General features: G+C 44.1%; 1 protein-coding gene, 1 non-coding gene and 1 pseudogene across 4 annotated transcripts in view; 1 reads left to right on the top strand and 2 right to left on the bottom strand.

The window, feature by feature from the left end:
* On the bottom strand, positions 1-1,122 carry LOC119822027 (annotated as a pseudogene).
* Positions 1,123-10,778: 9,656 nt separating this feature from the next.
* Positions 10,779-10,851, top strand: Trnak-cuu. The gene has a single exon. It is a non-coding gene; the product is annotated as a tRNA-Lys (tRNA).
* Positions 10,852-13,154: 2,303 nt separating this feature from the next.
* Slc18b1 (solute carrier family 18 member B1) overlaps positions 13,155-24,410 on the bottom strand; it is a 29,122-nt gene continuing 17,866 nt past the window's right edge. For all 3 annotated transcript variants that reach the window (XM_038340328.1, XM_038340329.1, XM_038340327.1), the window contains exons 7-14: positions 22,377-22,513; positions 20,803-20,904; positions 18,827-18,918; positions 17,301-17,396; positions 15,964-16,038; positions 14,719-14,812; positions 14,563-14,615; positions 13,155-14,148 (exon numbers count right to left, since the gene is read on the bottom strand). In XM_038340328.1, coding sequence (XP_038196256.1) covers positions 14,082-14,148; positions 14,563-14,615; positions 14,719-14,812; positions 15,964-16,038; positions 17,301-17,396; positions 18,827-18,918; positions 20,803-20,904; positions 22,377-22,513 — 716 coding nt within the window. In that variant the 3' untranslated portion in view covers positions 13,155-14,081. The remainder of the gene's footprint in view (positions 14,149-14,562; positions 14,616-14,718; positions 14,813-15,963; positions 16,039-17,300; positions 17,397-18,826; positions 18,919-20,802; positions 20,905-22,376; positions 22,514-24,410) is intronic.

Raw genomic sequence — 24,410 nt, 5'->3', positions numbered from 1 at the left:
TCAGCAGTCGTTCTGGTTACTAGAGTAGGTACCCCAGTGCAGGCCAATGGCAGTGATGTAGTTTGTAGCCCTGCCACTGATGTAGCGAAGTACCGTGTTAGGATGCAAGGGAACAGCATTGAAACTTATGCCTTCTTTTCCTCCGAAAGACAGGCGGCGGCCCTTGCTTGTGATGAAGACCAGCTTCCTCAGATAGTGCTTGTATTTGCCGGACACCTGAATCACTGATTCCCCAGGGTACAGAAAGATCTCTTCCAAGTCTCCATGTGTGCCACCTACATTGTCACTCCATGTCCTGCCATATCGTACCTGGAGACTGGAGGTTATCAAAATTCAGGACCTCCTGGTCTATATGCTGAGACTTTTAAGGAGGTACAGAGAAGACAAGTCCCCCGCAACACCCACACCCTGGATATGAATGATGGATGAACCCTAGAAGATCATGCTGAGAACTTTAACCAACAACAGGGACAGGAAGAACTATCTCAGGAGAGACAACAAGCAAAGATGAACAAGAGAGAAGAATCAATGTGTTCAGTTTGAGGTCCCTGAGAGCTTAGGATTACATGACTTTCCAACTTCAGGCACACTGGCAGAAGTGAAGTTAAAAAACCAACCCACAGATCCAGAACCTAGGTCCTCCAACGTTTTACCAGCTCATATATTACCTGTGACTTGTTGATTTAAAGAAGCATGATTCAAGGTAAATAAGAACTCAGTTTACTATGACCCTCCATAGACCCCCAAACCACAGGAACTTGAAGACTCTTACCCTATGATGTAGTGTGTGTCAGCTCGAATACGGATGGCGGTAATGGGGCCTTCTATCTGGTTGCCAGAATGAGAGAATCACCTTCCTGTAACGTCTCCATATTCCCCATTATAAGAGGAGGACTTGGCCTGAACTAGAGGGGAAGAGGAGTTGGAGATAGAAGCAGCCCAGGAACCCAGCTGTTCCCTAACATCCTTATTCTCCCCACCACTCCAAGCCAGTGTCTAAAAGCCCTGACTAACAGCATTGCAAGAGTCGTTCTTCCCAGGATCCCGTGACCAGGCATCTCACTTACCGTCATTGGCAGAGGCTGACACACAGAGAAAGGCTAGGAGAGCAATGGCCAACATTCTGAGGCTGGAGTGTGAAGAGAGGGAAAGAAGAAAGCTTATCAATTCCCTGGCTTTGCACGTAGACCTAGGCTTTTCAATTTTCCAATTTGGATCTAGTCAATGCAGCCTTGAGCTCAGAGGAGACTGACAACTGATAGTCTTGCTCCTTCCTGATGCTGTCTCCTGAGTCCCTAATTCTTCTGGTCTGGTTGTGGCTAATGTTCTTTTCCCAATCCAAAAGATCAATCATGACTTTCTGTTGGATTATCTGAGTCGAACCTCATCCTGCACGTCAGAAGAGGAGGCAGAGGCCATTTCTAAGGCATGGAGATGATGAAGTTCACCAAACCAAGAATCTGAGCAAAGCTTGCCTGCGTGAGATTAGCCTGGCTGATAAGGCGTGTGAGGTGCAGAGGTTTACTTCCTACCCTTACCCTACTGTTGTGTCAAGGGAAAGAGCATTTAGAGGTGCCTCTGTGTCACCCAGGAGGATAAAAAGAGTGACAGAAAAGATTGTGCCAACATCAGTGTCCAAGCAGTTCTGGTGCAGCTGGGATAGGCTAGGAGGTCGCATAACTGGGGACAAGCTCAAGACATTAGATCCAAAGCATCCAGTTGTCATAATCCCTCCTCTAGTAGTCAGATCTTGATGTTTACATGCCCTGAGCATCCATGGTACCCTCATCCCTTTAGCTAGAACTCAAAGTCCCTATGCCCCAAACTAGCTGAGGTCCAGGTGCCAATGTTCAAGTCTCCCCTGCCACAATCTAGGCATTCTCTTCTTAGGCAAAAATTGTAGTATCCCCTCTCCCCAAACTCACTCCTTACCTGGCAGTTTCAGATGCAAAATGATGCTCCAGTAAGTTCCAGATCTTTTTATATCATATCAAGCCCTCCCACTGTTCTTTATCATGTAAACTTCAGACCCAGAACAAATATGATCAACCTCTTAGGATCAGGTGTCTCGCAAGCTCTGAAGCGTCTTAATCTACTCTTCCTCCCAAGAGTCAAGGGTGGCAAGGTGAGGTCCACTCCAGGCACAGTGACAAATTTCAGGATAGGCAGAAAAACTAGCTAAAACTCACTGAAGAACAATTGGGTGAACAAAAAGCTCACGTATTCTAAAGAGCCTGATCTAGCCAGGTGGCATGGCTTGCACCTGTAAGTGCAACATTTGAGAGGCATAGGCAGAAAGATACTGAGTTCAAGGCCAGTCCGGACTTTGGGGCAAGAACCTGCCTCAAAACTAAAACAAGGAAAAGAAATGGAATCCAAGAGTCCTGGCAGAAGGTTCTCTCTATCCCAAGTGGTCTGTAGGCCTGAAGGCCACCCTCTGCTGGAATAAACATTGTCCGTTAGGCATTTGGAATTTCCCAGAAAGGAAACGTACCTCCCAGCAGAGCTTAGTATTTTCTTGACAATTTTTTATCTATTTGCTGATATTTTATTATGAAAACTAAAAATACAGTAAAGTTTAAAGAATTATATAACGAATCTCTATTTTTTATTGATATTTATTGAGCTCTACATTTTTCTCTGCTCCCCTCCCTGCTTCTCCCCTTCCCCTTCAACCATCCTCCAATGTCCCCATGCTCCCAATTTACTCAGGAGATCTTGTCTTTTTATACTTTCTACTTCCCATGTAGATTAGATCTATGTAAGTCTCTCTTAGTGTCCTCATTGTTGTCTAAGTTCTCTGGGATTGTGGTTTGTAGGCTGGCTTTCTTTACTTTATCTTTAAAAAACACCTATGAGTGAGTACATGTAATAATAATTGTCTTTCTGTGTTTGGGTTACCACACTCAAAATAATGTTTTCTAGTTCCATCCATATTCCTGCAAAATTCAAGCTGTCGTTATTTTTTTCTGCTGTGTAGTACTCCAGTGTGTAAATGTACCACATTTTTTTATCCATTCTTCAATTGAGGGGCATTTAGGTTGTTTCCAGGTTCTGGCTATGACAAACAAAGCTGTTATGAACATAGTTGTGCACATGTTTTTGTGGCACGATTGAGCATCCTTTGGATATATACCTAAAAGTGGTATTATTGGGTCTTGAGGAAGATTGTTTCCTAATTTTCCGAGAGATCGCCACACTGACATTCTAAGGAGTTGTACCAGCTTGCATTCCCACCAGCAACAAAGAAGCATTCCCTTTTCCCCACAACCTCTCCAGCATAAGTTGTCATTAGTGTTTTTAATCTTGGCCATTCTTACAGGTGTTAGATGGAATCTCAGAGTTGTTTTGATTTGCATTTCTCTGATGATTAAGGATGTTGAACATTTCCTTAAGTGTCTTTCAGCCATTTTAGATTCTTCTGTTGAGAGTTCTCTGTTTAGGTCTGTATTCCATTTTTTAAATTAGATTATTTGTTCTTTTGATGACCAATTTCTTGAGTTCTTTGTATATTTTGGAGATCAGACCTCTGTCTGATGTGGGGTTAGTGAAGATCTTTTCCCATTCTGTAGGATGTCGTTTTGTCTTGTTGACCATGTCCTTTGCTTTACAGAAGCTTTTCAGTTTCAGGAGGTCCCATTAATTAATTGTTTCTCTCGGTGTCTGTGCTGCTGGGGTTATGTTTAGGAAGTGGTTCTCTGTGCCAATGCATTCAAGTGTACTACCCACTTACTCTTCTATAAGGTTCAGTGTGGCTGGCTTTATGTTGAGGTTTTTGATCCATTTGGACTTGAGTTTTGTACATGGTGATAGATATAGGTCTATTTTCATTTTTCTACATGTTGATATCCAGTTATGCCAGCACCACTTGTTAAATATACTTTCTTTTTTCCATTTGACATTCTGTCTCTCTGTTTAAAACATGCCTTCATGTTCATTATCCTAGCCAAATCTGCAAGGAAGCCCTTGTCGTTGCAAGCATAAAATTCAGAGGCCAAGAGACATTTCAAAAGCTACATAACTAGTTACTGGATGGATGAGATTTGTCAACAATGTGTTGAGCCGGATTTTTAAACATCCGTGGTCACATTTCATGACCCTCTAAGCTCTGATTATAAAATTAGTGAGTCAGGGAGAAGAAACACAATGCACAATGCATGTTCTCGAGTTTCGGTCACCACAATTCTCAAAGGTGACTGGTAAGTGTTTGCAAAGGGAGTGTTCATCATTCCCTGGAAGATTCTTAGGAAGTGATTATGAGGGAGGACTGAAGTAAAATATTTGTAATTAAAATATTAGGATCTGCCTCTTTAGACCACTGGAGAAATAACTAAAATAAATAAGTGACTAGGCAAGTCCACCCATAAAGAATTAATTACTGTTTAGCTCTTCTCAGAGGAAGGAAGCCCTGAACCTACATGGTCCACATCATCAGGCCTAAGAGAAGCCTCGGGCTGCCTTGCCTCCCTAGATATCTTTTACATAAAGCCCAAATCCTTCTGTTTTGATTATGTATTCATAAACCAAATGATCTGATTCACATTTTGGACTCAAGAGAATTTTCCAGGGGATAACCCTGGTAAAGATGACAGTTCTCTGTTCTCTAGATAACTGAGTCTTTTTTCTTTTTCTTTTCTTTTTTTCTTTAAAGACTTTTTAATTACTTTGTTTACAGTGTTCTGTCTGCATGTGTTACATGCAGGATGGTTGCCGGGAGTTGAACTCAGGACCTCTGGAAGAACAATCAGTGTTCTTAACCTCTGAGCCATCTCTCCAGTCCCTGAGTCTTTTTTCGAAAGTAGTTGGGGTCTTTTTGTCTAGATTTGTTTTTTTTTGTTTGTTTGTTTTTGGAGACAGGGTATCTCTGTGTAACAGTCCTAGCTGTCCTGAAACTAGCTCTTGTAGAACAGACTGGCCTTGAACTCACAGAGATCAACCTGCTTCTGTCTCCAGAGTGCTGTGATTAAAGGCATGTGCCACCACAACGGGGCTTAGTTGGTTGGTGCCTTTTTATCTCTCTTTTTGGTTTGCTGAAACCTTGATAAGCTTCCCTGGAAGTGATTTCACTTAGAATCGACTTGTAAAACTGCACTTGGAGCTTACACAGACTGGGTGCTCTCCCGGGGATGTCACAAAGACCCCTCTATAGCTGCTGAGTTCTCTCTCTGTTTCTCCGTGTCTCTAACTCTATGCCTGTCTGGGAGCCAGGCTACACTGCCAGTGCGCTGCACGCCTCCCTCCCCTGCAGCCAAGGTGCAGTCCCCCGCTGCAACACCCCTCCCGCTGCGCGGGAGCTCAGCCAATTCCCACCAAGTCATTTGTTTTTGTTTGTAAAGGGTGTCTCCGGATCACAATTTTCTCACAATTTCTCGCCAGAGTTGCGACTCCTCATCCGAAGCGCTTCCCCACCCACTTCTCCCATCCTGGCACAGCAGCTTCTGGTTTCCAGGCCCCCATCAGGAAAACGCCCGCGCGAACTTTCCAAGAGAGCACAGCGGGAGACAGACACTCCTGTCTCCCAGACAACTGGCCTGGTGGACTTTGGTTAGACTGGGAGAGGAGGCACCAAGAGACAGGAGGGAAATTAAGCTGCCTTGCGCCCCCTACCTCTCCAAAGATTTCAATTGTGCCCGGGGCAATTTCTGTGCATGTCTATTCCACTCTGTCTCTCTGCAACTGTCTCTCTGTGTCTCTGTCTTTGTGTGTGTGTCTCTCTCTGTCTCCCTGTCTGCCTCTTCCTATCCTCTCTCTCTCTCTCTCTCTCTCTCTCTCTCTCTCTCTCTCTCTCTCTCTCTCTCTCTCTCTCTCTCTCTCTCTCTCTCTCTCTCTCTCTCTCTCTCTCTCTCTCTCTCTTTCTCTCCTAGCACTTCCTCTCTCATTTCCTCTTTCTGAAAACCAGCTGGTGTGGGTAAGGCAAGATCCCAATGCCAGCCATGTGAAAGCACCTAATTCAAAAGGGCAGACACGATCTTTTCTTTCTTTCCTCACTTCCAGTCAAGAACAAAAGTCAGAGATGAGGGACCACCTGACGTGCAGTGACCCATTGGGGCCAGAGTCTAGACCTGTCAGGACTTCAAGTTAAGACTTTAGCATTTCCTCTTGTGAACCATTCTCTAACCGCTCCCTACGGTCTAAGCCTCCTGAGATAGGACGGTAGACAATCGGGGGCGGAACTGTGGACTCATTTCTATCCTTCTCAGTCCCTCCTCAGCTGTCTCCACCCAACATTTTCAAACACTACATTGATTAGATTCTGAGAGATACTGAAACGGCTTTTGGCTCTAAAACTTTAATCTGGTCTGGAAAACTCCAGTGCACTTTGGTCCTTCTCCCTTGGGTCGAGTGATTTCATGAGGTTAATACTCAACCCTACTCCAGGAAAACGCCTCAGAGGCTTCTGGGTGCATGGCATCAGTAATACTCAGCACACCCAACTATGTGCTCTGTTGACACAGGGCTGAGTGGACACAGCACCCTCATGGGTAGGCCCTGCGTTCTTCTGAGCTTGCCTGCATGATAGTTTTTCTCTAATCTCCTGGCAGTGACCTCAGAGATTTTCAGTGCACCTATTTTCCCGCCAACCTGGCTTCCTCTGAACCACTGCTACTCTGCACTTCCTCTGAACTTTTATCACTAGATTCCTGACTTGAGGTTTAACGGTGGTCATCTGGGACTGGCAACCAAGCTTCCCTTCTAGCCTTGACTTCCTCAGGAGCTCCTACTAGACAGCATCTGTGCGCACCTCTTTCCAAAGGTTAAGCCTTTGCCTTTGTGGGGCTGAAGAGATGGAAGTGGTTAACAGCACTTGCTGCTCTTCCAGAGAACTCAGGTTCAATCCCAGAACCTACATGGTGGTTCCCCAAAGGATATTTATAGATATTTAAAGAACATTTCACCCACACACAAATGAATATACCCTCTTCTCGTCACCTCATGGAACTTTCTCCGAAATTGACCACAAAGTCAAACATAAAGCAAGTCACAAGAGATAAAAGAAAATAGAAATAACACCCTGCATCCTTTCCAAGCACCATGGATTAAAGTTGGATACCAACGACAACAGAAATAGCAGAAAGCTTATGAAGGGATCAAGACCTCAACAGAAACCAGTTATATTGAACCTGATAGAAGAGAAAGTGTGGAATAGCCTTGAACTCATTTGCACAAGAAAAGACTTTCTGGAATGAACACAGATAGCACAGGAACTAAGATCTCATGGGATCTCATGAGACTGAACACTCCTGTAAGGCAAAGGCCACTGCTATTCAGACAAAGAAGCAGGCCTGTCTGTTTTGGGGAAGAGACCAATTTTTTGAGGGAGGGGAGTTAGAGACAGAAAACTGAATAACTATCTACTGAATGAAAAATTGGTCAAGCAGAAATTAAGAAACAAATTAAACACCTTCTAAAATTGAGTGAAAATGAACACATAGCACAGCCAAACTTATGGGACACAATAAAAGCACAGCAATAAGTGCCACATTAAAAACAACAACATCAATAACATGGAGAGATTTACTACCAGTAAATATATAACCAAAGAAAAAAAGCCATGGATTTGGGAAGAATTAATGGGATGGGGACAAGAGAAAAGCTAGAGGTTGGAAAGGAAAAGAGAAATTTTATGTAATTATATTTTAATTAAAAGGAGGGGCTGGAGAGATGGCTCAGTGGTTAAGAGCACTGTGTGTTCTTCCAAAGGACTCGGGTTCAGTTTCCAGCACCCACATGGCAGCTCACACCGTCTGTAGCTTCAGTCCTTGGGGCTCTAACACCTTCACACAGACATACATACAGACAAAACAGCAATGCACATGAAATTAGAATAAATAAATCCTAAAAAATCATTCAGGGAAAACAGCTCAAAGATGGGACTGGTGGTGTGACACTTCCGTCTTCCAAGGACTCCAGAGCCTGAGACAAAAGGATTAGTTGGAGTTTAAGGACAAAATGAGCCACATGGTGAGTTCTGGGCCAGCCTGAGTTATGAAGTGAGATCCTGTCTCACAAAACCAAAAGAAAAAGTGGAGAAAAATTAATGACAATACAACTCTATCTGTTTTAAAATAGGAAATAGCTGAGTACAACAGCACACACTTGTAATCTCAGTGCTTGGGAGGGGGGGTCATGAGTTTAAGGTCATTTTTGCTCATGTAATGAGTCTGAGGCTAGCTTTGGCAAAATGAGACCCTATGTTGATAAGCCAAAATAATAATAATAGTAATAATAATAATAACTATACTCATGTGAAAAATAAATTATATCACAACAAATGTCAAATGTTTCAATTATTACATTTAAAATTTGTAACTTTGTTTTGTTCTATTGAGTAGTTTGTCATATTTATTATTAGAAGAGAAGAAGCATTGTAGAATATTTATAGAGAGAAAGAGGTGGGGAGAATATAAAAAGTTACCCTACTGATATTCTGACTTAAGAGACAGAGACCATGTGTTCTATAAAAAGCATATTTTTGTGTCTAGTTTTCCCCTGATTTAAGTGGCTCAGGGGCCTCAAGGAGAGAAAGCAGTTGTTCAGCTCTGAGGCTCGAGTCTCTCAGCCACTGTGTTGAGAATTCTGAGTCAACTGACTTCATTCACCTATGATGATTGTCTACACAAAGCTAATGCTTTTTTCTACAGGTAGACTTCAAATACGAAGGTTAAATAACAACAAGCCATGCTTAAGGCCAGAGTGGATATAACTATTGAGTTTAATTATAGTACTTTCTCAGCTGTAAACCTGTGACTTTCTGATATTCACACAAACAAGATTCTAAACTTTGTCTACAGCTCAAATTTAGTTCTTAAATACCCTGTGACGCTGTACAGTCGGGGTCCCATCTGCCCTGTGACGCTGTACAGTCGGGGTTCCATCTGCCCTGTGACGCTGTACAGTCAGGGTTCCATCTGCCCTGTGGTGCTACACAGTTGGGGTTCCATCTGCCTTGTGACACTGGACAGTCGGGGTTCCATCTGCCCTGTGATGCTTTACAGTTGGGTTCCATCTGCCTTGTGACACTATACAGTCGGGGTTCCATCTGCCCTGTGACAATGTAGTTGGGGTTCCATCTGCCATCTGATGCTGTACAGTTGGGTTCCATCTGCCCTGTGACACTATACAGTCGGGGTTCCATCTGCCCTGTGACACTATACAGTCGGGGTTCCATCTGCCCTGTGATGCTGTACAGATGGGGTTCCATCTGCCCTGTGACACTATACAGACGGGGTTCCATCTGCCCTGTGACACTATACAGACGGGGTTCCATCTGCCCTGTGACGCTGTACAGCTGGAGTTCCATCTGCCTTGTGACACTGTACAGTCGCCTCAAGCAGGGACCCAGGTCCTCATCCCAACACAAAAATAGGGGTTCTATTCATTTAAACATCTAGCAATAGACTTTACCGAAATTCAACCTAGCAGAGGCTCCCAATACTTGCCGGTTATGGTGTGCAATTTTCAGGCTCAGTAGGAACTTTCCCAGCCTCCACAGAGAATTAACTTGAAACTCACGCACGTGGTACCACCCCCAATCTACAGGCCCAGCTTAGAAAACAAACAGAACTTTATAAATGGCACTGGCCAAGCATTGCCAAGAGACAAATCTCCCTTGGCCAGAAATTCTGCCACTTTTGCTGCTTAGAGACAAATCTCCCTTGGCCAGGAATTCTGCCACTTCTACTGCTCACCTTGCACTGCACACCCTATAAATGTGGGTACCCTTTTGAGATCATGTCCAGCTACCCACCTATTTGAAATATTTAGTCGGGGGCCTCATCCCAGGCCCTGGCATCTATCTTTGGAACACTGGGCATAAGCAAGAGTCATCTGAGGAGGGAACTTAATTGAGAGAATGCATCTATAAGATCAGGCTGTAGGAAAACCTGTAAGGCTTTTCTTAATTAGTGGTTGATGGGGAGAGGGAGTCTAGCCCACTGTGGGTGAGGGCTGGGCTGGTGGTCCCGCATTCTATAAGAAAGTAGCATGAGCAAGCCACAAAGAGCAAGCCAGTAAGCAGCAATCCTCCAAGGCCTCTACACTGCCGCAGCCGGGCCCCAGTGCTAGACCCCAGTTCGCAAGCTTCAGGCAAGGGGGTGGAGGTTGAGAATACACACGCAGAGACAGACCGACACCCAGACCGTTTAACACTGATACCAAAGCCCTTCTTTATTAGCACCATGTCGGCTTAAATACACTGCAGTCAATGGCCAACAGGTGAAAATCCCATCCTCTGATCCTCTAAGCTAGGCACAGCTTCTAGTAACTTTAATTAGAAAGTTCTAGGAGGGAAGAGCAGCTGAAGGCCAGGACTCATTAGTCTCAACACTACACCAGTTCCTGACTCCAGGTTCCTGTATTGTTGGAGTTCCTACCCTTTATTGCCATTGATGATGAACTGTGAACAAGTTGCTTTTGGTCATGGTGTTTCATCATAGCAGCAAAAACCCTGACTAAGACACTCTGCTAGGCTTCCCCTCCAGTGACAGACTGTCATGTTAAACAGTCGGCCAGAAAGACTCTTTCCCTCTGAACATACAAAGAGAAAGGTGACCAGGGCCTGGACTGCTTTATAATGTGTGTCCTGGTCCACCAGAGGGCGACCTTGCTCACCCAGCAGCCGGTGGCTGAGCTCTTCATCAGACAAGTAGACAGAGAGGCAGAAGTGATAATGGTGGCAGAACAGACAACAGAGATGAGCACAGCCTAGGTCTGAAAGTTTAGGAAGAAGAAAAGTGTAGTGAGGAGCAGTGGGCTGCGTTCCCGCCCAGCTCCCGGCCGCCCGGCTAGCTCAGTCGGTAGAGCATGAGACTCTTAATCTCAGGGTCGTGGGTTCGAGCCCCACATTGGGTGCCAGATGAAGGTGTAAGTCACAAACAATCCCACACCAGTTAGGAATTATGATTAATAGAATGATTATTTATTTGAAGGGGAAAAACTTACAAATCACCGTCCCAGACAACAGCTCTCTGAGCAATCAGGAAGGGAGCCTAGTCGCCGGAAGCGGAGCCGGAAGCCAGAGAGTGACTGGAGGGAAGTGGCTGCTTTTTTAAAGAGAGAGACCACGTCCCAATGGGCTGGTATCTCAGCGGCTATTGGCTGAAGGAGCAGAAGGAGCTCCCGCAACAGAAAAGACACTGTGTTCATGGTTTTACTTCTCTTAAAATAAAAGACCTACTCGTATTTTTTCATCAAAATATGTAACAGGGTTCGCTGGCTTGGGAGTCCATTTGGCCACAATTTGTATGGTATCTGTCGGGCTATTGCTAGAAACTGTGACTGCAGGGGAAGAGCAGTTAATGGTTTCTGTGGGAGGAGGAGTCTTATTCTTCACTGCTGTTGCCTCTGTAGATCTGCCTTTGTCAGTCACCCCATCCCCATCATCATGCAAGCAACTAATAAAATATACGGGACACAGTCCCTCAAAAGGACATAGAAACTGGAATGGAGGACTCGTGGGGAAAGAAGCATAGGAGGAAGGAGAAGTGACAAAGGGAACTACGGGCAGCTAAGGAATGCGGCGAGCAGGAGAAACCGTGTCCTCCAGGGACGAGCGCTCTCATTGATTACCCAGTACCAATGGTCAGCCCCGAGGTCATAGACATACGCGCGACACTAAATGGACTCGGCAGGATGTACTTATATATCTAGGCATTAATACACACACACACACACACACACACGCACACACACGCACATACACACACACGCACACACACACGCACACGCACACACACACACACACACACACGCACACACACACGCACAGACATAAGTAAAAATAGATATTTTTTTTAAGGTTGCAAGTGGTTTTTAGCAAGCTTATCTCAAGCAGCCCAAAAGCTGGGACTTCGGTGTTCTTGGTTAATATGCAGACATTTTATTTTCTCTTAAAATGTATTGTTTTTGAGCTGTGCTTTTATTTCATAAACTGGGACGTATGGCAGCACTCTCAGTTAAGATGCTTTTTGTGGGAGTAGTCTTTGGATTATTCCCTTTGTAGGCAAATACAAAGGTACCTCTCTCTTCTTAGCTGATTGTATTTAAGAAACCTTGGTTGGTTATATTGGAACATGCTCTTTGATTTGTTTTTTTTTTTTTTTTTTTGGTTTTTGAGATGGTTTCTATGTGTAGCCCGGCTGTCCCAGAACTTGCTCTGTAGATCAGGCTCGCCTCGAACTCAAGAGATAAACCTCTGCCTCCCAGGTGCTGGGATTAAAAGCATGCACCACCACCAGTGGCTGTTCATTGTGATTTTAGTTGGACCCCTTAAGATGCTTAGCTCCATTCCTTCCCCATCTCACTAAGAGATGCAGTCATCCATCACACTAAAACACCAACCCTAGGAGTCATCTTTGAATCTGCTCCCCTCCTCCACAGCAGCAATCCTGCCATTTCTACTTCTAATATCTTCTTTTCTTTTGATCGCCAAGGCAACCTCTGTGGCCCAAACCATTATTTCCTTTCAAAGTTTTCCTTTCATCTCCACCCTTGTTTGCCTCATCCTTACCCACCGTACCCACAATCTCAAAGAACCTGACTATGGGACAACCATCTCCTAGGGGACCCTTATTGCCAAGCTGGCTATCTCATCCAGCCCAACCTCCTGCGTACCAGACTCCAGTCAGTGGACCATGTCCTCATCTCCAATGCTGCCAGTGGACTGTTGCCATGAGTGTCTCATTCACACTTCAGATCTCCACTCAGAGGCAGCCATCAATTCCGTGGAGAGGGCAAGTTAGTTGCCATGCATAACCAATACCAGGCAGTTGTTCTGCTATACCATGATTTGCTTTTTATTGAGCATTATGACGATATTAATCCTGGTATTTAAATACTGTTTTCCCTATCCACTTGATGCATGTTGCTTAGAGGCATAGATTATGTCCCTGGTACCTGTCTATGCAGGGTTGATCCTGAAAAAAAAAATTCACAAAGTACTTCAAGAATATAGTTCAGCACGTTCAGAGCCCCAGGTTCAACATTCGGTACCCTTTGTGGTGCTGGATGCATATTAATCCCAGCACTCAGGATGTTAGAGGCAGGCAGATTAGGAGGTCAAAGTTGCCCCCAGCTACACAGTGACTCCTGATACAAGTATCAACCTGGGGTACTTGAGACCTTGTTTAAAAAGAGTGTTTAGAATGAATACAATGGATAGACAAACAAAAAACCATTTATTCTCTTAGAAAATAAATGTAACTGCTACAATAAGAAAATGAATCAGGAGGTACAATGTTAATATTCTCACTTCAAGTAGCAGCTAGGATTGTGCCTGAGGTCCAAGGGAGTATTCCTCCAGCATGCAGCAGGCACTCATCGTTGGGTGGAGGTGCCCCGCCCTGCCTCATGATGGGACACACCTTCCAAGAGTATCAAAAGTAATAACAACAAACAAACATAAACTGTGTGACTAAACCAAGGAGATACTGAGATTGGAAATGAATAATGTTATGCCAAGTAATGTTTATGAATACAGATCATAACTGAAATGCCACAAAATGGAAACTACATGTATCATCGCTTTTTTTTTTTCTTTTTTGCACCTTCCACAGATACATTTTTAGAAAACCTGAAAGTCAAGGAACACTTTAGAGTTTTTACGTGGAAGGCAGGAATTTTGCCTTCTTAATAGGTATAAAAATCTCAGTGCAGAGAAAGCACATCTTTCAATAGTGACTTCATAAAAATTATTCACTCTTTTGTATATGTTCAATATGTATTAATTAGCTTCATTTCTTCACATAATAATTTTAAGAGGTGCATGTGTCGAATTGACGAGCTTAGAATGTAAAATGAACACAGGAACAAGAAAGCGGAAGAGAGCCAATAACAGCACCTTCAGGGGCAAGGTGGGTCATTTGGAAACACCAGAGTCTGTCGGTTTTCCCTTTCTCGTAGATGTTCCGCACTACACGAAGTGCAGCCAGCGCAGCGTCATGTAAAAGCAGCTTGACACTTCCAGGGTGTGAGTGCAGGAATCAGGGACCTCTGAACCACATAGAAAACTCCTCCACCGGCCGCTGTCACGGTTCAAGGCACCTGTCTCCCATTCTGTATCCAGGTATCCAGAGCTTGCAAGGCTAGGTTTCATTGGGCAAGAGAGCAGCTTGTTCCTCCTCTGTGCCAATGAGTTTCTGAGCTTTAGAACTATAGTGAGGAGAAACAAACAAACAAACAAATAAAAATAAAACAAAGACAAAAAATAGTACTGATCGTCTCAAGAAAACTATACAAAGCCAGGCCCAAGCATTTAATCCCAACACTCAGGAGGTGGGGCAGATGGATCTCTGAGTTCGCCCAGCCTGGTCCACAGAGCAAGTTCTAGGACAGCCAGGGCTACACAAAGAAACCTTCTCAAACCCATTCCATACCCCAAAAGAAGACTAAACACTGAGCACCTACATCTCCACCCAAGCACCTCCTTGGCCCTACCTGTCAAGCAATGAGTCTTAGGATCCCCAGAAATCTAGCAGCAAGAAGGATTGGAAGATAAAAAAAAATTTTTCTGCTCTCATGAGCTAGCTTCTTCTAAGAGGAAAAGAATCTGGAAGTTGACCATACCTTCTTCTTGTCTTTGAGTGCTCCCAGAGATAAAATAAGCCCATCGCAAGTCCCTTTAACACAAGGAAAGATGCTGTTAAAGTAGATCCTCCAAGGCAAGCATCTCCAAAGTGTGAGGAAATGACAGAAAACCCACACAGACCCATGGCTACTCACACTTATCAGAGCCCAAAGACCTTGTATAGCTGCTGCCCACTCGAAACCAATCTTCTCATACAGAAATCCGCCCAGCATTGGTCCCATGAAAGCACTAACGGTGGAAAGAAGAATGGATGACTATCTCACCGTGCAAAAATGACTTTATAAAGAAGTATGGCACCCTTAAACTAAAACAATGAAGGCTAAACAGAGAGGGAGATTCCTGGGCATAAGTAAGAGTCCTAGGTCTGGGTGTGGCTCAGTAGTAGAGCACTTGCCCCCAGTGTGTAAGGTCAGCTTGATATCCAGATCCAGTGCCGAGATGGGGGAGAGATGAAGAGAAAGAAAAAGCAATGATTATTAGACAATTATAAAAGTGGAATTGCTGCTGGGAAGTCAGTGAGCTACATAACAATAAGAACAGTAAAGCACATTCTTTTTTTAAAAAAAATATCTATTTATTTATTTATTTATTTATTTATTATATATACAATATTCTGTCTGTGTGTATGCCTGTAGGCCAGAAGAGGGCACCAGACCCCATTACAGATGGTTGTGAGCCACCGTGTGGTTGCTGGGAATTGAACTCAGGACCTTTGGAAGAACAGGCAGTGCTCTTAACCTCTGAGCCATATCTCCAGCTCCCAGAAGCACATTTTTAATAGAATGTTTCTACTTTGTGGGTAGAGATACATGCAACAGTACTGGCAGAAAGTCAGGGGACAACCCTATGGAATAGGTTCTCTTTTCTGTCCATCGTTACGGGGGTCCCCTGGATTGAACCCAGGTCTCTGGGTTTGTGTGGCAAGTGCTTACCTGCTCAGCCATCTCGCTGGCTCCACTACTCTTTCTGTTCCCCGTATCTGAGTCAGTGGAGTGCATAGCTATTGACTCTATGTGTGCTATTGCTACTGTACAGCACGCTCCTAGACTAGCAGAAAGTAAATACATAAGCAAACAGGCAAGCAATTGAATCAATAAAGGAATGCACTTTTAAAAAGTATGAGATCTGCTTCTGTTAAAGGATTTTTTAAAAAAAAAATTATTGCTCAAAGCAAGGTTCACAAAGGTCTCTTAGTTTGGTATGAAGTCTGCTGACACACTAGATTTTGATTTTGGAGCCACGATCTGTAAACTGGAATTCTAGCTCTGCCCTAAATGAGCATTTGCCTTAGATAACCTCACCTTCTTGGTGCTTCAGTTCTCCATCTGTAACATGGAGAGAGCACTTTCCATGTCTCGGATGCAAGTGAATTCACTTACCCAACTGACCACATGGCGCCAACAAGACCAGATACGAGTCCCAGAGTACTTATTCCCTCTTCAAACCCGTTCTCGCTGCAGAGAGACGAGGACATATCATCATGAGAAGCAAAAGTTGCATGCAAAAAGTGTTTGACACATGAAGATAAACCGCATATAATCTGAAGAGAGTAAAAGCAAGAGCACTTCGTTCCTAACACAAAAAACTAACATGGGAACTGGAGAAGTTCAATGATATAGTGTGAGCCTAGCATGCCCAAGGCCTTGGGCTTAGTCGCCAGCACAAACTAATCGTCAACCCTACACAAAGATTATAGGCAACTGAAGAAAGCTGGGCGCAGCAGCAGTGGCCTTCCCTATGTTTATCCAGTGTCAAATGGTCAGCCCTGAAAACATATATGCAAGTAATATTATTCCAACTGAGCTGGTTATATTTAGGAATATATATATTTATACAAATGCATATATGCATGCAACAATAATAAAAAAGGGGCATGAATTTAGAGACTGTAGAAGAGTATATGGGAGGGTTTGGAGAAAGCAAAGGGAAGGGCAAAATGTAATTATATCGTAATCTCAAAAATCAAACAAACAAAATACATAAATCAAATTTGAAGGCATTTTTACAAAATAACCTAATTTTACTACATCTGTATAATAGTAAGAATCATAATTCACTTGCATTAAATGCTAAGGAAATACATAATGAACGAGGAAATTCTTAAAATAGGATGAAGAGAACAAAGGTTGCTCTAAGGAAAGGCTGCTCTTTTTCCTCTAAGCATTGTTGAGAAGCCCCAGCATAACTATAGAAACATGAAGATAAACTACACATGATCTGGAGAAACTAGAACTAACATGGGACCTGGAGAAGTTCATGAACATGCTCATATGCAAAGGAACAATGGCCAAGTGACAGATGAATAGTCACCCTCTTCTCTTGTATGATTCTCCTTCCTGCCAAAGGAATGAAACTTCTCCATTTGGTTCTGGACTTTTAAAACCATTCACACGCATGTGCGCGCGCGCGCGCGCGGCGCACACACCCACACACCCCTCACCTGAGATATATACAAGAAGCCAAGCATCTCTTTAACCTATTCTTCCTCTTAGCATATTAATGTCACTATGTTCTTTTCAGTATGATTTCATTATTACTTATATGATTCATGTCACAATGTTTATATGCTATGAAATCACAAAGATTTACTGTTGGGCAAACATCTAACATTCTATAGGACTGAACAAGTGAGGTGAGACTGATTGCTAACCACCCCACCCCACTGCAGCCACCATGCCCATCACGAGGGAGCACGTCAAACAGCCCAGAAACTTACTATGCACAACTGAGCATCTCGGGGAAAGTCGGGATGATACTCATTCCAGCAGAGAAGCCATTTACAACCAACACCAGCACCAGAAGCCAGAGCTGACTGCAGAGGCATTGTGGAGGGAATGAAAACGTTAGTATTTGAAGAGACACAAACTTAAAACCAAGGAGAGCAGGATTGCAGAGACGTTAGCTAGGCAGATAGTAGACTTGATTGGCTCCTATTTCCATCTTGTCCCATTTCGTTCCGTGAGAGCTCATGTTAGCACCTTCCACCTCGGCAGCAAAAGCAACTCCTGCATCATTTGAAGTCACTTTTGGTCTCGCGTTTCACATACATGTGTTTAGTCATACATATTACACATCTGTAACCAGACGGCCCTCCCACCACAACAAAATCCTTCCAACATCAATGCTGTTGTTCATCTAATCATTTCACCTTGCAATTCCAGTAAACAATGGCAAAGAAGGGAGAGGACAAAGGAAGAGACTAGAAACTGACAGTGGCTCTGCGTTTGACTCCAGCTAAGGGGCTGACAGACACGTAATGCATGTAATTCTTATCATGCATGTATTCACTTTAGTTCCTTTTAAAAAATGCATTTATTTATTTTGTAGGAGAGGTATGCCACAGTGTGTGTGTGTGTGTGTGTGTGTGTGTGTGTGTGTGTGTGTGTGTTTGTGTAGATGAATGGACAACACACATAAATCAGTTCTCTCCTTCAGCCATGTAGCTCCTGGAGCTAAAACCTGGAGCTTTTGCTCAGGTTTCCAGGCTCAACAGCAAGTATCTTAGTGTGCTGACCATGTTGCTGGTCCTGGTTCCTTTTTATAGACAAGAAGCTTGGGCTCTTGGAAGTTAAGTGATTTATCCAAGTTCCACTGCCAGTGTCACTACCAGTGACAGAGCCAAAATTCAAACCCAGACTCAAAAGACTCGGCAATCACTCTCTTCCCGTAGGGTCACGCTTTATCCCAGAAGCATGTCCAAGAGTCTCACTTTGTGTCAATAAATAAATTATAGCAAATAGGCTTTAATGAGCAATTACAACATGCTGAGGATGACACAAATGATAAAAGACTGGGTCCCCCTCTCAATGAATGAGAAGGAAGAATCACAAAAACAAAACTGTATTCTCTTCAAGTATCAGGTGAAGGCTGCTAGCAATGAACGCCATGGTAAAAATGAATCCAAACAACTGTGCAGTTCAAACACAGGAGAAGACCCAGCAATGTGGTGCAAGCCTATAGTCCTAGCACTGGAGGGGCAGAGCGAGGAGGAACATGAGTTCAAAGCTAGCCTCAGCTAATAGAACAAAACAAACAGACTAGATATAGATAAAGATTCCATGTGTTAAGATTTGCTAAGCCACTGCCACCTTCTAGTAAATAAAGCGCTATCAGTCAGACAGTTCAATACCATCCTAAGTCAAAGTCATTGGTTAAATAGCAATGCTTGCAGTACTACGCCACTTTAAAAATTAATAATTACTAGAAGTTACTTCTCCAAAAACATGGAACAAGAAAAGTTACCTTTTAATGTGCAAAATGGGGACAGGTCCTAAGAGCATGTAGCACACAGCTGTGATTAAGTTGCCAAAAACCAGAAACCATTTCCTTAGATTCTAATAAAGAGAAAGAGTTCAAGGTTTAATCCAAAGGACCCTCTGTAATCAAACAATATTAAAAAAAATCATTAGAGTGGTGACATCCAAATATCCAAATACATTGAAGCAAATGAAACTTTGCATTTAAGATAAAATAGGCAGACGATAAACTTAAGGCAAGAAGGATATTTTGCAAGATGATGGGATGGGGGTACATCACAAAACCTTTGCACACCACAATCTAGTCCAAACATGCAAGAAATCAAAAAGCAGTCACCTCGAGGAACTTGTTAATGTGTCCCAATACCGAGGCAAAAGACATTATTTCAAGGTACCTACTATAGAGTGAATGAGCGTATATCCTCACCCCACCCCTGAGATTCACATGCTAGTCTACTGCCTGATCTGATGGTACATGGAGGTCAGCTTTGGAGAGGTGATCTGGCAGTGAAGGAAGAGCCCTCATGACTGGAGTTCACCCTTACAAAAGAAGCCTCTGAGAGCATTTCCCACTCCTCCAAGTGGGGTTGCTGTGAACCAGAAGTGGCCCCAAACACCAAACAGGAGCCTGGATCTTGCAGAAGTGTGGGATTATTTCTTAACACTCAGCCCCAAATGTTGGTTAAGATGTTGTTAGCTTTCAGGGGGCTGGAGAGATGGCTCAGTAGTTAAGAGTTCTCTCAATATAGTACCAAGACGAGATTACTGTTTAAATATTAACACTTACAAATACTAAAGCCATCCTAATCCTCTTGAGTCCAAAGACCCAAGTTCGGCTCCCAACCCCTGCATCAGGTGGCTCACAACTGCTACAAGTCCAGGTCCAGGAGATCCAATGCCCTCTTCTTGTCTCTGAGGGCAACCATATACATGGGGCATACATGCACGCACACAGATACATAAGCATACACACAAACAACAATGAAGGTAAATCTTTCAGAAAGAGAAAACATTAACTTTCTGTGACTTGTGTAACTGACTCCCCATAGCATGTAAGTCTTATGTACGCAAAGCTAATAAGAGAAAAACGCAAAATCTGAGCACTAAAGCTGCAGAAGCGCCATGGACGTGGGAGGTCTGGTAATGGCGCTAGTTCTGGTATCAGTCAAGTGGACTGACTGGGTTAGGCTAAACTGAAAGGAAGCAAAAGGGATTCACGTCAAGACGGGTGTGGAACGGCTGGTGCATGCTCGCAAGGGTCATTCTTTTGCACCCACTTTCTAAGCCAATTTCCCTCTATCAGTACTACAATCTGATCAAGTCCAATAACTTTTAGGAGCCTAAGACTCTCTCCTTGTTATTAGGATTAGAGTTTTTGTTTTATTTTGTTTTGTCTGGGTCATTAAGAAAGCTTCTAGAAGGTATAATTCAAGCCAGGTTTGTCATATCAAGAACAGACAGGCCGGGCGGTGGTGGCGCACGCCTTTAATCCCAGCACTCGGGAGGCAGAGGCAGGCGGATCTCTGAGTTCGAGGCCAGCCTGGTCTACAAGAGCTAGCTCCAGGACAGGCTCTAGAAACTACAGGGAGACCCTGTCTCGAAAAACCAAAAAAAAAAAAAAAAAGAACAGACAGTAATCCTGGCTCTGGGAAGACTGAAGCAAGAGAAATGAGTTCCAGACCAGCCTGGGCTGTATATGAGGCTCTGTCTTATACATCATCATCATCATCATCATCACCCCATGATCCAATCGTTTCCAGCAGTTTTAGCAACAGACTTTTCTTCATATGAAATTCTATACTTGAGTATGCTCAGAGGAATGGCTGAGGCTGGGAGACACCGGAGTCTCTCTACCAGGGCAACTGAAGGTGTCAGCTTTAAGCAAGGGACCTTAGGAATTCTGGGAGAAGTGACTAGAGATCTAAACATGCAAGAGCAACTCGGATATGTCAGTATACTTACAGGCATCCTGTCACTGAGGAGACCAAACAGTGGCGACGAAATGGTGTAGGATAGAGCTAGACCCAGGAAGACCAGCCCCACGTATCCAGCTGGCAGATTGAACTGGAAAAGAAACACCGCATTAAGGCAGCATGTTAAGTCTCTCTTTAAAAAGATACACCCTCTTCCCCCCTCCTCTTCCCCAGCTCTATTAACAGAGTCCATCAGTAACACCCAGTATCTGTACTGTTTCGCTGTCTATAGCTGTCACTAGGACACCTGAGAGAACAATGTAAAGGGGGGGGGGATTATTTACTTTGGCTCACGGTTTCAGAGCAGTGCAGTGGGGAGGGTTGTGGGAGAGCAGGGAGCTTACACAAAAGCAGCCAGGAAGCAGGGAGGGGATGCCTGTGTTAACTGGCTTTTTCTGTTTGTCCCTTTTTGCATCCCTGCTCTAGCCTCTGGGATGGCACTGCCCACAGTCAGGGCATTCGCTGCTTGGGCAGTGCAGTCTGGAAATACCCAGAGACATGCTTTACTAATTTCCTAGGCGCTTTTCCATCCTATGAAGTTAACAATCAAGATTAGCTTTCGCCAGGCAGTGTGACAATGTGACACATGCCTTTGATCCCAGCACTCAGGAGGCAGAAGCAGGTGGATCTCTGTTAGTTCGAGGCCAGCTTGGTCTACAAAGGGAGTTCCAGGACAGCCAGGGCTACACAGAGAAAACCTAGCTTGAAAAACAAACCAAAGCAAAAAGATCAGCTTTTATCACATTCCTCTTGACTTTTTCTTACTTTGTACCAGAAATGGGTAAATACTTTTTTCTAAGAGGGAAAAAATTCCAACCACTTATTAGATATCCTAAAAGTTTGATTTAATAGCATTTGCTATTAAACATACAATTTGATTTCTACAATTTGCATTTTCATATATAGTATTTCACAAATTTTATGTATACAAAGATTCATATACAAAGCTTCTTAAATGATGTTCTTGAATTCTAGCCTAGTCTAGGTTTGGTTTCTCGGAGGGAAGGGGTCAAGAGGGGATGGGCCACAGTGAAAAGCAAATTAACTAGTATGAATTCAACATTCATGTTTCAGCAATGGAGACTTCTAGTTCCTTTCTCCTATTCTGTAGTATAGAACATGGCCACCTGATTATAACAAATAGCTAAAAAGTAAGTGGACCCAGCGGGCGTTTGGAGGGAAGGATATATCACATCGAAAGACCTAATGAGCATTCTTAATGCCTCATTACAACTCACACCAGAACAGAAAACGTGTGGTAGTTGAGCAAACACGAGGGATGCCCTCATAGAGCTAGAGTGGTGTGAACAAGGTCTTCGATAGGAGGAGACAATGCACTGGACCCTAGAGGAAGATTCTTTTTTTCTTCCTAGTGGAGCAAACCCCAGATCACAGAGTCACATCCCTACCTCCAAGGAACATCACTGAGTGAAGACACAGTCCTTGAGCGCACAGCTCCCTGTCTACCCCCTTCTCGCAGCTGAAAGTCTTTCCCTAAAGAAAGAGCCCAAGGGCACGCAGTCAGGGCCACTGTACAAATCAGAGCCCCAGCTGGCTGCTCACCTTCTCCAAGATGAAGAGAGAGAGGATGGGATCGAGGAAACCGAAGCAGGAGCTAAGGGCGATGATGACACAGGCTATGAGACCGACCTTGGGTAAGGTCACAAGCTTCCAGAAGGAGTGTTCCCCTCGATCCGACTCTTGGGGTTAAAAACAAAAACAGAAATGCATCATGGCGACCAACGTCCCTTAGCTTCATCTTTTAACTTACTTTGAGAGGCAAAGCTGATAAGACTATCTGGAAGTAAAAGTAACTGCACCTCTGTATTGCCTGAAATTAAATATTATCGTCGACATTAGCTTCTAAGCTCTTTGGAAGCCATAGTGGATTTTCTGTAAAAGACTGACTTTTCTCCTGACCGGGCGGCAGTTCACCTGTCCTCTCAGCACTTGGGAGATAGAAGGAGGAGGATCAGGAAGTCAAGGTCACCCTCAGCCACACAGTGAGTGTGAAGTCAGCCTGGGCTACCTACAACTTGTCAGCAAATTCCCAAATTAAGAAAAAAAAACCCTTAAGTTTTCAAATACAAGGAGAATCAACTGGAATCAGGGGGTACAGGCTGGATTTGAAGGTACAATCTGGAAGGAAGGCCACCGGAATGGGACAGTGCAGTTCGCGGCTATAGAAAAAGCATCATTAGAACTTCCCCAAGGATGTATTTGCCCTTAAGGGGGGAGTCACGGGGCAGTGGTGACACAAGTCTTTATTTCTAGCACTTGGGAGGCAGAGACAGGGGGATCTCTGTGAGTTTGAGACTAGCCTGGTCTACAGAGCAGTCTCCAGGACTGCTAGGGATACCCCCAAAACAAAGACAGGCAGACAGACAGAAAGAGGGACTCAACTTTATTTTGTAAGACAAGACCCAGTTAATTTTCTGAGGGCAAAATAAACACTACATTGAGAGACTGAGAGGAGGCATTACTGAATCTTGTGTGAACTGCTTTTGTCATGTAAGACCAGTGCTCTCATCCTCCTAATAGTCAGCCCCATGTTCATGCCCTTCTGAAGAGCAGGCGTGGCTACTTGCAAGCCTCCAGTCCCAGTGACTGATTCTCTCTAGGAAATTTTCAACACTGATCCCCGGTCCTGGGAAGGCCAGCAAGCGCTCTGAACCTTGCAGCCATCTCTCTGCCCTCGCCCCGCTCCCCAAGGCAGATTATTTAAGAAAAGGTCGCTCTGAAAAACCATGCGGCGACTGTGTGACCCTTAAAACACTCTAAGGAGTTCGAGAAATCACTCCGGAGTTCCCAAAAAGTACAGCTCAGACACTTGGCGCAGAGTCCTGTCGCCCGCGTTTCAGGAGCGGGGTTAGATTGGGTACTACGATCCGGGACAGAGACAACACAGGATGTGAACTAGAACTTCACTGAAGGTCCGGATAACCACCCCCCGCACCCCCATTGTGCCCACAGCTTTCATCATCATTCACAACGACCATGCGTACGCAAAGTGCAAAAATTCGAAGAGTGTACGAACTTCTGCTACTTTCAGTAATATTCTCAGGAGGCTTTTCAGAATACAGAGATTAAGTCAAGACTATCAGCCTGTTTCTCAAAAGCGCAGACCTAAACTCAATCCCCAAACTACCGTGCGTACCTGTTTCCGTTCAGAGAGGGAATCAGTGCCACCTTGTGGCACGACGAGATATTGCCAGCAGGGAGTCCACCAGGTGAGGACTTTGAATTGTATTGAATTTGAATTGAAAATCACAAAAGAAGGGCTGGAGAGATGGCTCAACCATTGAGAGCACGTCTCTGCAAGAGGACCAGAGTTCAGTCCCCAGTACCCACATACAGTAGCTCACAATTACCTGTAGCTCCAGCTCCTAGAGGGCCAATGCCTCTGGCTTCTGCGGGCATCCGCACTTAAACATTCATACTAACACCCAGACACAAAATTTAAAATGATAGTAATAACAGGGCGGTGGTGGTGCAGGCCTTTAATCCCAGCACGATAGAGGGAGAGGCAGTCAGGTCTCTGAATTAGAGGCAAGCTTGGTCTACAGAGAGTTCCAGGACAGCCAGGGATACACACAC

The sequence above is a fragment of the Arvicola amphibius genome, chromosome 8 (assembly GCF_903992535.2).
Source record: "Arvicola amphibius chromosome 8, mArvAmp1.2, whole genome shotgun sequence".
NCBI lineage: Eukaryota > Metazoa > Chordata > Mammalia > Rodentia > Cricetidae > Arvicola > Arvicola amphibius.
This window is presented reverse-complemented; position numbering and strand designations above follow the sequence as displayed.